Raw genomic sequence first — 15,397 nt, 5'->3', positions numbered from 1 at the left:
GCAACCGCACTCGGATCTAGCTCGCTGTAATGGCTGTAGTAGAAAGTACACTACACATTCTTTTGTCTGTTCTGCCAAAAAGAGGGATTCTGATGTTGAATAACTACAATTAGATATGAGGAGTTTGGTTTCGGTCCAGAAAGAGAAAACTGTTCCATTTTTATATACTGTCAAGTCAGTCCTATCTTGAGTCTTAAATGTGGAGAATCTTACTCAGTAGAATCATCAGGAAAGTCTATTTGAAGCTCAGGTGCTACTTCCTGAGTTCCGCCTAGTATCCATATATTGGGTAGCTTTGCAAGTAAAGCCCCCCCCCACCCCCCATCCCTCCCATCCCCCCCACCCCCATCCCCCAATCCCCCCCACCGCCCCATCCCCCCCCACACACACACAAAGCAGACTGTTACTGCAAATATACCAGTGCTGGCAAGGCTTATAAGGTACTCAGCATGTGAACCAGGGACCTGATGAAGCACACACTGTGAAAGGCTGGATTGGATGCCCAGAATAAAAATGGAGTGGAGAAGCTCCCGGAGGAGGATTAGCAAAACAAGGCAGGCAGAAGACATACAACAGACTGAAAAACAACAGACTGGGTCACAAAATGACAAAAGCGAAAGAGTCTGAAATGTTTACTGTTTCATGCAGTTAACATGTTTCGTAGCCTTAAGTCTACGGTTTGAGACTTACCCCATATCCTTGCTAAGTCAAGACCACTTTGGAATTTACACTGCTTTCTTTGGACTTCCATTGACTTGCAGTTAATGGTCCTTACACAGCAAAACTGGGATTTCTGGATGTCTCCCTCCAAGTTCGGAAAAGCCTCACTAGGTAAGGGGCAAGATTGTGAAGACAATGAAGGTTCACAATGCAGTCACAACATGATCAGAAACATGATCAGGGACTCATTTGTCCACCTGGAACCACGTTAGTTTTGAAGATGACGTCACCAGACACCCCGTAGCACGCCCTCCTTCCTGTGCTCACTCCCGCTATTTGCTTGCCTAAGCCGGTTCACGCTTCAGTAAAACAGGACTTTTCTCCCAAGAATGCCAATTTTCTTACTCTCAATTTTGAGACCCAAAATTTGGGCTATGAGGGACAGTTTTTGAAAATCCCCTAATGGTTTCCAGTCACAGAGTGTTGAAAAGGAAGGATCTGCTGGCTATCCTGAATTTGTGCATTGCTACCATACTACTGCCTAACATAAACCAGCAAGACCACCACACCAAGCAGTAGGTAATAATTTAATTTACAAGTAAAAAGCCAAAACCCTCAATAAAAAGAAAAACTAGTTTATACTTATTCCGGAGATCGTTTTTAACCCCAGAAAATGTGCCCCTATAGTATGTTTTTAAATGTAAAGTGTTACGATTGCCCAGACATCCACAAACTGCTTGTGTAAGAAATTCATAAATTAGGTAAGATTTGTTTTCTCTCTTGTTTCTTCCAGGTCATGAACAGGATTTTTCCCACAAAATGTATTGACCTGGAAAAGAGACAGAGTCTTCATTAGTAAACAGGACCTAATCTCCACAGTATATTTTTCTAAACAAAGAAGAGCTTTCAGTCATAAAGTAATTTGCTGGACTAGAAATCACTGACCAGCCAGCAGACCTAAAAAAAAAAAAATTTCAAGGTTCAATATTAAGATTGTTGAAGGAAAAAACTGTCATGAAATGGGCAATTTCTTAACTCTTTAAAAACAGATTCAATGTCTGTCACAAGAATTAAATATTTGGTATTTTAATAATTTTACTTTCTTTACATGTTTCTGGAGTGAACATGTTTCTTTTCACTGACTTTGTTAGAAGTAAAATCTATAATGAAAAGGAGTTGTTATTTGTTTTTATTTATTTTTTTAAAGACAGGGTTTCACCATGTTGGTCAGGCTGGTCTTGAACTCCTGAACTCAGGCGATCCGCCCAACTTGGCCTCAAAAGTGCTTGGATTACAGATGTGAGCCACCACGCCTGGCCCAGTATTCATATTTTTTAATCAAAATTTAAAAATCCTAAAGTTCCAGTGACAGATCTATTTGATAAGCTTCTAAAATCTCCCCTTCTCTCTTTGAAGGCCACAGAAGGCCACAGCCTTGATCTTTGCCACTGATAGCTTATGGACACATGAATTTTTTTCCTTACCCATATATGAGATGATTGGTTCTTTGGATTTTCAGAGCCCTATTTATACAGCAATTTGAAAGTTTAATTTCAACAAAACGTCTATAGACTATAAAATTATTGTCTAGGTTCTGTGCATTCTGAAGCTCCCAAGAGGACGATGCTGCTGGTCTGGGGCCCAGGCTGGAGAACCAAAGCCTGAGATGAACTTTCTGGAGCTGGGTATAGTACGCAAAACAGCTATCACATTTTTGTGCTGCGTGAGGTGTCAGATACTTTGAAAAGGTAAAATTTCTCAAAACTATGGAATACATCAGTGGGCACACAAATCCTGGAAAAGAAAGTCTTCACTAGTACACAGGACCTGATCTCCACAGTTAAAATGGATTTTCCAACTCTGTCCTGCATGGGAGATCCTGGATTTCCAAGAAGCTCTCAGGCAAGTCTGTCACTCCTAGTCCCCGGCACCACTCACAGCAACAAGAATAATGTTTATCATCACCAGATAAGAGCTAGGAAAGAAATACACTTAATACTTTCTGGATCTATTAGGGTGATAATGTACCCACGGGAATTTTGTCATAAAGACCGCATTAATGTTTCGATAATATTTTATGTGCGACATAACAAAAGAATAGAAAAATTGTGACCCCTCTCCAAAAAAGCAGAAAGCAGAGGAGGAATGGATCCGATTTTCTGATGCCATTTTTAAGATTACATACTTTCCAAAGGAACACAGTTTAAAATTCTAGGTTTGGAGGTCATTAATAAAAATCAATGGGTAATTTTTTTTACTTTATAAAAAGACCTTTTTTTTCTCTCCTCACTCCAAGACCTCTATAAAATGTCATTTCCCCTCAGTCCAGTTTTAACTGAAGACAAATCAATATATGCATTATACCAGTGAGGAAAGAGGAGGGCGAGGCACACTGACAGTCCCCTCTAGCCTTGCTGAGAGACCAGCTGTGACGCCAGGGTTTCCGGTGAATCCCAGCCTTTCCTACAAAACTTGGTCTTCACAGGCCACGCTAGAGAGGCTTCAGCTTCAGGTATAAACTGTTCATAAATACTCTACCAACTCAAAACACTGAGACCATTACATATGTTCATTACAGTCAACAGAATCAGAATCGGTAAGAAGTGACTAGAGAACACTAGGAAGAAATGAATACTCAAGGATCTGTTAGAAAATAATGAGCAGATACGGACTGACCTGAAAGGAAGTAGGATTCCAGTACTTCTGGTCTTAACTCTTCTGAATTACACTGAACTGAGCTGAACTTCAGGTACCTTCAGCCACGTTTTCTTTTATCACCCTAGAAATACAATGAAATCAGATACGGCCTTTTAAAAAACTGATTTCAGTAAACAATGAGAAAATCAGAGTTAACTCGTTTCATAAAGTTCTTAACAGTAATTGAGGTTTCGATGCCATTTAGTTCTGTGTCTGATTATGTCCATTCAGTGAGGATTTTCTTTTTAATTAAAAGTACTCTCCATTTCCTCAAAGAACATCAACCGACTTAAAATTCAGCTTCATTTTATCTTCTACAGTAAACAGCATTAAGCCCTAAATACCAAATAATTTTCAGATCTGCTAACAATTTATTAAGAATCTATTTTGCTAAATCCTTATTTCCATAGGCCTTCTTATACAGATTGTTGATACCTCAGCACAACACAGCTGGAAACCTTGTAATGCAAAATCCCACAAAGGATCCTCACTGCTAGCGTGTCTACAAATCCGTATTCCACTTGTACCAAGGCAGGGAATACAAATGTGTCTGTCATGCTCCATCAGAAACAGACTGTTACCTTAGTAAGACCTTGATCAACATTCTTCAAAGAGCATGGACCCAAAATATTTCAACAGAGAACAAGTTTATGGGTACTGTTATCCTTACAACATACCTGAAATATTCATACATACGTTAATTGCATTTTAGAAATACACATCAACATACAGCTGTTTGCTCAATTTTCAACTGTTCGGGGTCCATAATCCAAAAATACTGGAAATCATTACCCTAGATCAGAGTTGTTAAAACTCATTTGGGTTTCAATTTGCCTGAGAATCGGATGAAGCCTGAAACTGTCCCCTCAAAAAGTGTGAAATATAGACAAGATTGTGCCTGCAAGGGGACCCACAGACACCTTAATGCCCCCCAGTAACCCAAGAGGATCCATGGGGTCCCTGAAATCAAATCTTCGGGGTTTTGGTTGTTTTGAGAGAGGGTCTCGCTTTGTCACCCAGGCTGGAGTGCAATGGCGTGAACATGGCTCACTGCAGCCTTGACTTCCCAGGCTCAAGCAATCCTCTTGCCTCAGCCTCCCAAGTAGCTAAGACTATAGGTGCGCATCACCACACCCAGCTAACTGTTGTATTTTTTTTGGAGAGATGGGGTTTTGTCATGTTGTCCAGGCTGGTATGGAACTCCTGAGTGAGGCAATTCTCCAGCCTTGGCCTCCCAGCCTGCTAGGAATACAGGTGTAAGCCACCACGCCTGGCCTATAATTATTTTTTGAAACAAAGAATGCCATAGATGAACAAAAAATTATTTTTTATATATTTCCACCAGCAAATGGCATTCTATCTACTCTTGTATGCAGGCTCTGTATTTACAGACTCTGTATCCTTATATTCAACCGTGGATTGAAGTGGCTCATGCCTTCCCAGCACTTCGGGAGGCTCAGGTGGGCAGATCACTTGAGTCCAGGAGTGTGAGAACAGCCTGGCCAACATGGCAAAGTCCTGTCTCTACAAAAAAAAAAAAACCACAAAAATTAGCCACGTGTGGTGGTGCGTGCCTGTAGTCCCAACTAATTAGCAGGCTAAAGCAGGAGGATCGTTTTGGCCCAGGACGTGGAGGCTGAAGTGAGTGGAGACAGCAGTGCTGCACTCCAGCCCCAGCAAGGGCAAGACCCTGTCTTTAAAAAAGAAAGAAAGAAAGAAAGAAAGAAAGAAAGAAAAGAAAAGGTAGTTAGGCCTCCAGTGGTCACGTCTGTACTGAACGTGTACAGACTTTTTTCCTTGTCATTATTCCTAAACAATATAACTCCATAGCATTTACACTGTATGAGGTATTATAAGTAACTAGAGATAATTTAAAGTATACAGGAGGACGTGCATTGAATATGTGAAATACTGTAGTATTCTGTATCAGCAACTGCAGGATCTGCAGATTTTGGTATTCACAGAAGGCAGAAGCAACTCTCCTGGGATATGGAGGAACAATTGGTACAGTAAAGGCTGACAAGAAAAATAAACAGAACCACAAACCAAACCGGATAACAGCATCACTTAATTCTTCTCAACGTCAGAACTACTGAAAACTTTAAGCCTTCTCAACTTCTCAAATATATGAATACTCAATTTATCCTCCTGCCTCAGCCTCCCAAGTAGCTGGGACTACAGGCACATGATACCACACCCAGCTAATCTTTGTATTTTTAGTAGAGATGGGGTTTCACCATCCTGGTTAGGCTGATCTCAAACTCCTGACCTCAGGTGATCCACCAGCTTCAGCCTCCCAAAGTGCTGGAATTCCAGGCGTGAGCCACCACGCCCGGACCAATAATTTTTAAAAGGGTAATCTATCTTATTACTTACGTTAAATACTTGAAAAATTACTAGAGTTCTGTTTAAAGTCATCTTACAAAAAAGTGCCATGGTTGATTGTACACTGCATTGTAATCAACCCTAATTAAACCATCACAATGAGCTACTACACAAATACATCTATTCATCATATGGATTTCAAAATATGTGAAGTCCTAGAAAGCTAAGACACAAAGACAGGACTTCATATTTCCTGATCCTGAAGAACACCGTCTCCATCAAGGTGATACTGCCAAATACGAAAAAAGAAAATCAAATTAAAAGTTCTCCCTTAACTGAAATCCTATAAAGCACAACTGTAACAAGGCTATATGACATCACCTTGAACACAGGCAGTCTGTCTTTAATTTTAGAATAAAACTGGGTCAATAAGGACTGCACACACATTAATGGGGGATTTTATCCTGACACCAAAACATTTAGACAAGAGCAAACGAAAAAAGGCCCCTCTAACCACACCCTAAGATTGAATAGAGACACTTTTCACATAGTCAGAAATGTAAACAGTCAATACCACATACACTTTTCTGATGACTTAAAGAATAAAACATTAAAATACAAAGCCAGGCACGGTGGCTCACACTTGTAATCCCAGCACTTTGGGAGGCCAACACAGGAGGACCGTTTGAGGCCAGGAGTCTGAGACCAGCCTGGGCAACATAGCGAGATGACTCCACCAGAAACTTAAAACTTAGCTGGGTGCGGTGTGGCACACACAGGTTGTCCTGGCTACTTGGAGGCTGAGACGGGTGATCAGTTGAGCCCAAGAGTTCAAAGCTTCAGTGAGCTATGATCAATCATGCCGCTGCACTCCAGCCTGGGTGACAGAGTGACCCTCTATCTCTAAAAAATAATAACAACATAAAATGTAAAGATCTTTTTAAATAAAGAAGCTCCATTCTTTTGAGAATGGTAAACCGTAATAATGGATGTAACATTATCCCAGCCTTTGAGTGAAACATACTTTTCCCTGAAGACACAAAGTCTACTATTACTCATGTATTACATGTTATATATTATGTAATATATATATAATATAATATATAATAGAAGTCCTAAGGAATAAATGATTAAAATACAGATAATATATGATCCAATGAGTATGGAGGCTGAGCTGTTCAAATTACAATACATGAATTGTAAAACTTCAAGAAACAGGATTTTAACAACGACATATGTTGAAAGTTAGCTAAAAGGCAAGGATTTCCTATGAAGCAGACACCTGTGGTGCTGAGCCACAGGGACCAGTATTTTTTATTTATTTTTATTTTTTTCTTCTTGGGACCAGCATTTTTTAAACCAGCACGTTCACTGTTGAACCGCAGGGTCTCCCTTCGGAGAAAGGTATGCTCTCAAGTCTGCAGATTTTGGAGGGGGAGGGACTTCATCTAACATGACCACCAGATAAGTCTCATACAGAAGTGTCTTTACAACCGAATATGATCCTTTGCCTTCACGACAAAGGCACAGACCATAACATTGGCTGCTAAAGCAATAAATAAACTAAACGCTATTACAAGCAATTCACAGCTGTCAAAATATACAGTACTGCCTTTCAACAAAGCTGTTCTATTCTAGTGTTACCTGGAAGAGTCTTGTTAAGCAACAAAGAATGTATCTTCCACACAGAGTATAAATAATGAACACTCAGTGAATGATATACCAACAGAATAAGGCAAAAAATTCAAAAGCCAACATTTTCCGAGAAAATGCCTATGAAAGCAACAAACGAAAGAAATTGCCAGCAGCTCCACAAGGTCCTACTACTTCCGCATATAACACAACTTCAATAGATGAACAAATTACTTAACATATTAAAATATAATTTCAGTTAACTGAACAACTGGATGATGTTTAATAAAGAAGTTCCATCTTCCAGCTAATATTTTGCAAGAAGCAAAAATCCCTAATATGAACATAATTCTGGATTCCCAATATCTCCTGGCTTCTCAGAATTCTACTAAAGCTATCTGTGCTTAAACTCACTTTTACATTCACATGACTATACATAAGTCAATGAGTTTTAACATCAAATGGTAATGAAATCACAAAATCTAGTTAACTAGCAATACGGGTGTACAGCGATAAAAGAAAAAGCAGGAGTACTTTACAAAAGGTGTCCGAATGGCAAGGCAAAGAAGTATATCGGCCGGGCGCGGTGGCTCAAGCCTGTAATCCCAGCGCTTTGGGAGGCCGAGGCAGATGGATCACAAGGTCAAGAGATCGAGACCATCCTGGCCAACACAGTGAAACCCCATCTCTACTAAAAATTCAAAAAAAAAAAAAAAAAAAAAAAAATTAGCCAGGCATGGTGGCACGCGCCAGTGGTCCCAGCTACTTGGGAGACTGAGGAAGAAGAATCGCTTGAACCCAGGAGGTGGAGGTTGCAGTGAGCCGAGATTGTGCCACTGCATTCCAGGCTGGTGACAGGGCAAGACTCCGTCTCAAAAAAAAAAGGATATAAAGGGTACTCAGCAACGGAAGTTATCTTCACAACATCAGGCTCACTAACAAAAGTTATCAGAAAAAGCACATTAAAACCACAATGAGACATACTCTCTAAAATGGCTAAAATTAACGTGACTGACAGTATGAAGTGTTGTCAAGGATGCAGAGGAACAGAAATCTTACACTGTTCGTGGGAAAAGATAATAGGACAGACACTTTAGAAAATATCTTGGCAGTTTCCAAGAAACATATTCACGGAACCTGCCCTAGACCAACAGTGTGGCTCACAGGTGTAATCCCAGCCCTTTGGGAGGCCGAGATGGGAGAATCACTTGAGCCCAGGAATTCAAGACCAACCTGGGCAACACAGCGATAGACCTTGTCTCTCACTAAAAAAAAAAAAAAAGAAAAGAAAAAAAAATTAGCCAGATGCAGTGGCACATGCCTATATTCCCAGCTACTCGGGAGGCAGAGCTGGAGGATCATTTGTGCCCAGAAGCTCAAGGCTGCAGTGAGCTATGATCGCACCACTGCATTCCAGCCTGGGTGATAAAGGGAGATCCTGCCTCAAAAGAAAAGAAAGAAAGAAAGAAACTGTCCTATACTCTAAGAGTTTCTAAGAAACATAAGCTATTCTACACCAGCAATACTGCTCCTAGGTATTTTCCCTGAGAGAAATGAATGCATGATGACTTGTACAAGTGTTCATAGTAGTTTTATTCACAATAGCCCCAAAATGAAAACTTTCCTAAGGGCATATCAATAGAAGACCAGAAAAACAAAATGTGGCATATTCATTTAATGATACGTATGAGAACACCACAAATGAATTTCAAAAACATTACGTCAAGTAGAAGAAGCCAGAGAGAAAAAAGAGTACATATTGTACTATTCTATTTCTATGAAGTTCAAAAACATACAGACTTATCAATGGTGATCAAATATACAACGGTGACGTCCTCCGACGTAGGATGGATTGACAATTAAGGAGTTCATAAGACCTTAAGTTTATGAAAACTGAGTCAAACTGAACAAAATTCACAAAGTTTGAATAACTGACAGGCTCACCCTAAATTTTAAAAAGCAAAATTTCACATTTTCTTAAACTTCTTTGTAAGTTCAAGTAGCAACTCAAAGTTGAGAAATAAATATCTAAAATAAGGCCATGTTCAAACACGGGATCATTCATAAATATTAAAAATAACACTGAAGTTTAGACAAATATTAAAGAAAAATTAAACATTCCAGTTAGAATGTTAAGTTTTTCAGGAAAAAAAAAATATGCGCGCCCGCGCACACACACGCACACACACACACACACACACGTGCACGCACACGCGCACATACACACGCGCACACACGCACACACACACGCGCACGCACACGCGCACACATACACATGCGCGCACACACGCACACATACACACACATGCACACACACGCACACACGCCCGCACGTGCGCGCCATCTTTTCCTCTTAATGGTAACATTTCCTGTAACTTATCAACGAAGTTCAGTTGATAAAAGTACAATTTGAATAGTTGAATCCATAGTTGAATAAAGTACAATTTGATGATTTTTTCAAAAGTAATTAATGACCTCTAAGGAAAAATTAACTCAATTTCAAGTACCCAGACTTGAAAAACAGAAAAGCAAATTCTAGAGAAAAGGTGAAATGAACTTAAAACATGTGTCTGCCTTATCTGCAAAGCAAGTGTAGTGAGGCAAACACTAGTCAGGAAGTGAAACACGTCACTGAAAATTTTCAACCTTCAGTTTGTCCCCAGGTTCCTGAAAGGCATTTCAAACAACCCCGAACTGTCTTCTTGTGATCACATAGATTTCTCAAGCATACCAGAAAAAAACAAAACAAAAACAGTCAGAAAAAACTGCCATTCATCACTGCATCATCAGGGTAAGGTTTTAAAACCACGCTGGACTATGGTAACAATACATTCCATTTTTTAGTTCAAGAGATTATGATGAACTTACCTGATCAGCCTCCACTATTTTCTTTACAAGTTCAGTATTTCAAGTAAATTACTGCCACAGCCAAGAATCCCACTTTTACTTATGCAACGTATCAATCATGTTCACATATCATGAAAAGGCACTGGAAACAAACTGTCAAATAATATCCAATAGTTTATTTTGCACCACATACTTAAAAGCATTTAAAAATAGCACCTTACTGTTATTTATTTTGAAGATAACATGTAAACCAAATTAAGAAAAATATTTCTTGCAGAATCCATTACTTATTCATGTGAATTAAATAATACCAAAATGTCGTAGTGAGGGTACTCAGATATCACTGCAGTGTTAATGTGCTGATCATCTGTTTAACACAGGGGGAAAACGGGCTAATTCAGATCAGTGATGAGGTCTGACGACCAACCTCAGCCAGGATCTTTTCTTCTGCTGCCTCATCTGGCATGAGCTCCTCACTGGGGAACACTACTTCTGAATTAGAAGTGCATCCAATAACTGTATTTACATGAAAATACATTAGGATCATTACATGTTCTAATGGTTTGTTTCAACACAGAATGACAACACATCTTCTAAAGAGAGACTTCAGTCTAAAAACCGGTGGGCAGTTTAAAAAATCTGTCACATGTTGTAAATGTACAAAATTTCATTTATCAGTTGCCACAAAGTTTGAGAAATTTAGACTACAGAGACCAGATTAATAGGTAACAGAAAAACGAAGTATAAGAAAAGCCGTAAGGTGTGGTTGTAAATCTCCCATCTCAAACTTCCCTGCCTCCACATCACGTGTGAATGCAGGAGCTTCCCATCAGCAAAGCTCAATGGCACTGCAACTTCTCAGAGCCCAGCCAGCTCCTGTCCCTTGGCAAAGCATCACAGCATCTCCGTAAGGGGCACGTGAACCTCAGAATTCCCTGCAGGCCCTTTGTTAGAATCCTGCGCTACTTCCCATTTTCGGTCATAATCAGGGCTCATTAAAAGCACTCTCAACCATTTTAGTGATTATTTCAGGCAAACCTATGTGGTATAAAGAAATCCCATTTTGATTCTGCTAATCACTTCTTTGGCCTTGGACAAATGGTTTGTTCACAAATTCAACAAATGCACGGGAAGCACCTCTATGTGAGTAGTCACATCTTAAGGAAGTCTCCCTTAACATCTCAGAAGGCCTCAAGATTCTGTATTGGATAAGAATCATTCAGTATAACAGAAACAGCCCTGAAATTTAAGTCCAGATGTTCACATACTAATCATGCACAAGCAGCACTCGTGTAGCAGAAAGAATAGAGCAGGCAGGCTCTAAGCAGACTCTCGGTAAGGAGCAGACTGGAATAAGAGGGTGAAAAAAATCTGGAAGTTTAACCATTCTAGTTTCCTTTTGTGATCATCTATTTATATACCCAAATCCCTCACAAAAAAATTAAAATGACCTCAAGGTTACAAATCAGAATTGAGTTTCTCATTGCCCAGTTTCCTTTCCTACATCTGTGGGTTCCATAGACGACCTCCTTTTACATGTCTTCGGGGGCATTTTATCCCAGAGCTTTTGTCATTAATATACATAGACGTGCTTCATTTTTGGCCATTACTGCTATATGGATCTTATTCTCTCTCCTCTTACATATTTATCTGGCAAGAGTGGTCTTTACAGACCAAGCTACCACCACCTCTCTCAACTCTCTTCATTGATCTAAGTGCTTGGATTCTCATCTCCTTCAGTCAATTCTCCATAAGTAGCTAAAACAATTCCTTTCTAAAAAATAAGCGATATCATATCATGACCTGGGCAAAGTCTCTCAAGTGAATTCCCATTTTATTCAGGGGGAAAAAAAAAAAAAATCCCTACATTACAATGGCATTGCTCCACATCTTGCATTCTCAACAGGGCAATCTCTCTCCCAAAAGGAAGAAAATCAGTTGAGGGAGGGACAGGACAAAAATTGTACTCAGCACACACTTATAATCATCCAGTTATCCAGGCTGTCCACATTCCAGTGGAGGGGAGTCAATTAGGAAAAAACGTCTAAAAGGCATTTGGAGGAACTGATAATGAAAAAATTTGAGAAATGTGGACATATTAAGCATATATACAGGCCAGGAGCGGTGGCTCACTCCTGCAATCCCAGCATGTTGGGAGGCCAAGGCAGGCAGATCACAAGGTCAGGAGTCTGAGACCAGCCTAACCAACATGGTGAAACCCCGTCTCTACTAAAAATACAAAAATTAGCTGGGTGTGGTGGCGTGTGCCTGTAATCCCAGCTACTAAGGAGGCTGAGACAGGAAAATCGCTTGCACCTGGGAAGCAGAGGTCGCAGTGAGCTGAGACTGCGCCACCGCACTCCAGCCTGGGCCACAGCGAGACACCATCTCAAAAAAAAAAAAAAAAAGAATATATACAAACATAGCTATGAATACAGAAACTTCTGAAAGGAATAAGAGGGTGGTGTTATTCTCTTACTAAAAGTAGTTGCCAACTTCTCTATCCAGTGGCAACCACTGTTACTAACTTCAGGTAACACCAAATTCTGGTGTTACCAAATTCTGGGGTTACCAGAAATTAGTAACAGTGGTTGCCACTGGATAGAGAAGTTGGGTGGCTGTTGGAGGATGCTGAGAAATTTACCATCACACTCTGCATCACTTTGTATCTTTATTTCTGTGTACCAGGTGCACATTATTCAAAAAATTCAAAAATATAGTTTATGTATAAATAGTATTTGAAGGGTGTTGGTTTTTATTAGGTATTCTTTCTAAAGTACGATAGTGTAATAAAGATTATTTATAGACCTCAAAGGAGGATCTGAACGATGGCTATAATGAAGGGCCTGTGTAGGTAACTTTTGAGTTTGAGGAATAAAAGAATGGGGTTAGTCCACTTAGGGTTCTGTGTTCCCTCATCTTGGCCACTGACCAGGTATAAATAAAGCCATCTTTAGTACATGTTCATTTCTTTGGCATGTGTGTTTCTGTAACTCATGAATGCAACTGCAGTGTTCTACAGAGCGACACGGGTTTCCAAGTATTCCAGTCCAAGACTCAAGTCACCAACCCCTGCAGGGGACACCTAAATTGCTCTCTGTGGATGTACAGAGGGTATCTCAGTCCCCTGACCTATATACATTGGACGCTGGCAAACTACTTGTGTCTCAGTATTTCGTTTATCGATTGTTGCTTACTTTATCAACAATCAATTCTCTAGCCGAGGTCTTCTCTCCGAGCATCAGGATTCCCTGTGCTTTCTGGATAGCGCAGGGCCCCAACCCTTCCATCTGCCCTTTCTCCTCCTCTCAGCAGCACCAGAATACCTGTCATTGGGCTTTTTAAAACCTGCCGCCCTTGTGTTCCTTCTTCCACATAAATTCCCTATTTTGAGTTAGCCGCCCAGTCGTGACCCTATCATCATCAATGGGCATGGCTCCTTTCTGCCCTTTCTCCCCATCCCACCACCCCACATCTCAACTGCCCTCGCTGCCGGCAGCGCAAGGCTGTTCAAATGCACTCTGCCGCCAATCACTGGGTATCTGAAATAGCAAACTTCCTTTCGTTCTCTTGCCAAAAATCTCCTAATCGGTCTTTACCACAGAGTTAAGATTTTAGATTTGTTTTCCAGTCTCATTGTGGTCTCCTACCAGCTTTCTGCACATTTATCAACCGCCAGCCTTGGCACATAGTGGGCCCACTCTGATCATGTCCACTCCCCAAAACAGATACAGCTCATGTTAAGTTGATTACCTAGCTATTTCTACCTCCCCAAATCCCTGGACACACTCATTAAGACAGATGCTACTTCCCCTTCTGTTTGAATGGTCACCTAATCCTCCCACCTCCAAACAAGAGCATTTTTTGAAAATCCTTCCCAATTATTCTAACTTACATGCATTTCTTTGCCAAACTCCCTGTAACACACTTATTTTGGGCAACAGGTTTCATGTGTAATTCATCAAGGTGTCAAAGTATACCTAGCACTACTACTAAACTGTACACATAGCAGGTGATTCTTTCAGATAATGGGATACTAGATAACCTCCTGTCACATATGTTCCAAAAGCTGACCATAACAAAATGCGTGCTTTGAGAACAAGATTCCAACACTTACTTTGTATTAATTTGTATATTCTTGAATTTTTCCTTCCATCTGCCTCTAAAAGGTGCTACTACCATTACTGATGTTCTGTTCTCTCTTACACCTTTTCTGCATTGTTTTATAATTACTGTGCTGTCTTCTAACATTTAGTAGTTGTTTGGAGTTGCTGGAAGACAGAAGCACTTCACATCTAACCCACACTGGCTGACTTGATCTTCGATGGAGCTCATACTTGCCAGACGGAGCTTATATCCCACGTCACCAATGCCTACTGTAGAATCAGTTATTTCTACTCTAATCTATGACTCAAGTGTCTACTAATTCAGCACAAGCAATCTTGGCCCTTCACAAATGTAACAATGACATAATCTCTTGCAATTCATTTATGTACCCTACAGGTTGTTTAGAAACCATTCCTTTTGTTGACCAAATACAGTGTTCTCTTATTAGTTTATATGGCATCAAATAAACATTCACATTAAATTAGCATTTTAATACATAAGGTACTTTTAATGATGTGATAAAACTCTTAGAGAAAAAAAAAGGAAACTCATTTAATATTTCCACACTAGCACCCAGGCTATTTAATGTGTCTATGTGTGCACTAGCCAAAGGAAAATAACTATTAAAGGACAAACAGAAAACTGACAGTCAACTGTCAACATGAGCTGTCTGGTATTCATTTAATAATCCAGCCAAGAGCACATCCAGCCGAGAAGCACTGAGGCCTGTCAGGTATAGTTCTGCTCCAGCTGCCCTAGACAGCAGCCAGCTCAGACTGGAGCAGGAACAGGCAGGCCTCCAGACAGAAGCCTAGGGCGAAGACGGGAGCAAAATAAAGACAGAATGGTAACAAGGATGCAAAATTAAGGAAATGGTAAAGACACTAACGCTGGGAAAACACACATGAAAATTTCAGGTATTCAAATATATATTTCATACTATAGTATATAGAAAAAAATGAGAGGTTTGGCAAATTAGAGTTGATTCCATTTATTTATGCTCCAAAAGTATTTGGAATATATATACTATAATGTGATTAACCAAAATTGTATCATAATGTCAACTTGAACATTTTTTAAACCCTTTGCAGACGCTGCATTATACATTTAAGGCCAAGTTTTCACTCTC

General features: G+C 40.0%; 1 protein-coding gene across 4 annotated transcripts in view; it reads right to left on the bottom strand.

Moving 5' to 3' along the window:
- Nucleotides 1-617: 617 nt before the first annotated feature.
- The window catches only part of PSPC1 (paraspeckle component 1), a 115,689-nt gene continuing 100,909 nt past the window's right edge, over nucleotides 618-15,397 (bottom strand). The window contains exons 7-8 of one of the 4 annotated variants that reach the window (XR_012514460.1): nucleotides 3,337-10,314; nucleotides 618-1,489 (exon numbers count right to left, since the gene is read on the bottom strand). Coding sequence is in view for 1 of the 4 variants with exons in the window: in XM_074387955.1 (XP_074244056.1) it covers nucleotides 3,416-3,439 (24 nt within the window). In the remaining 3 variants the exon portion in view is untranslated. The other 3 variants (XR_012514461.1, XM_074387955.1, XM_039473393.2) reach the window with 3 other exon arrangements.

The sequence above is a fragment of the Saimiri boliviensis genome, chromosome 16 (assembly GCF_048565385.1).
Source record: "Saimiri boliviensis isolate mSaiBol1 chromosome 16, mSaiBol1.pri, whole genome shotgun sequence".
In the NCBI taxonomy this organism is placed as follows: Eukaryota; Metazoa; Chordata; class Mammalia; order Primates; family Cebidae; genus Saimiri; species Saimiri boliviensis.
Note: the sequence above shows the minus strand (reverse complement) of the source record. Positions and strands in the feature narration are given on the sequence as shown.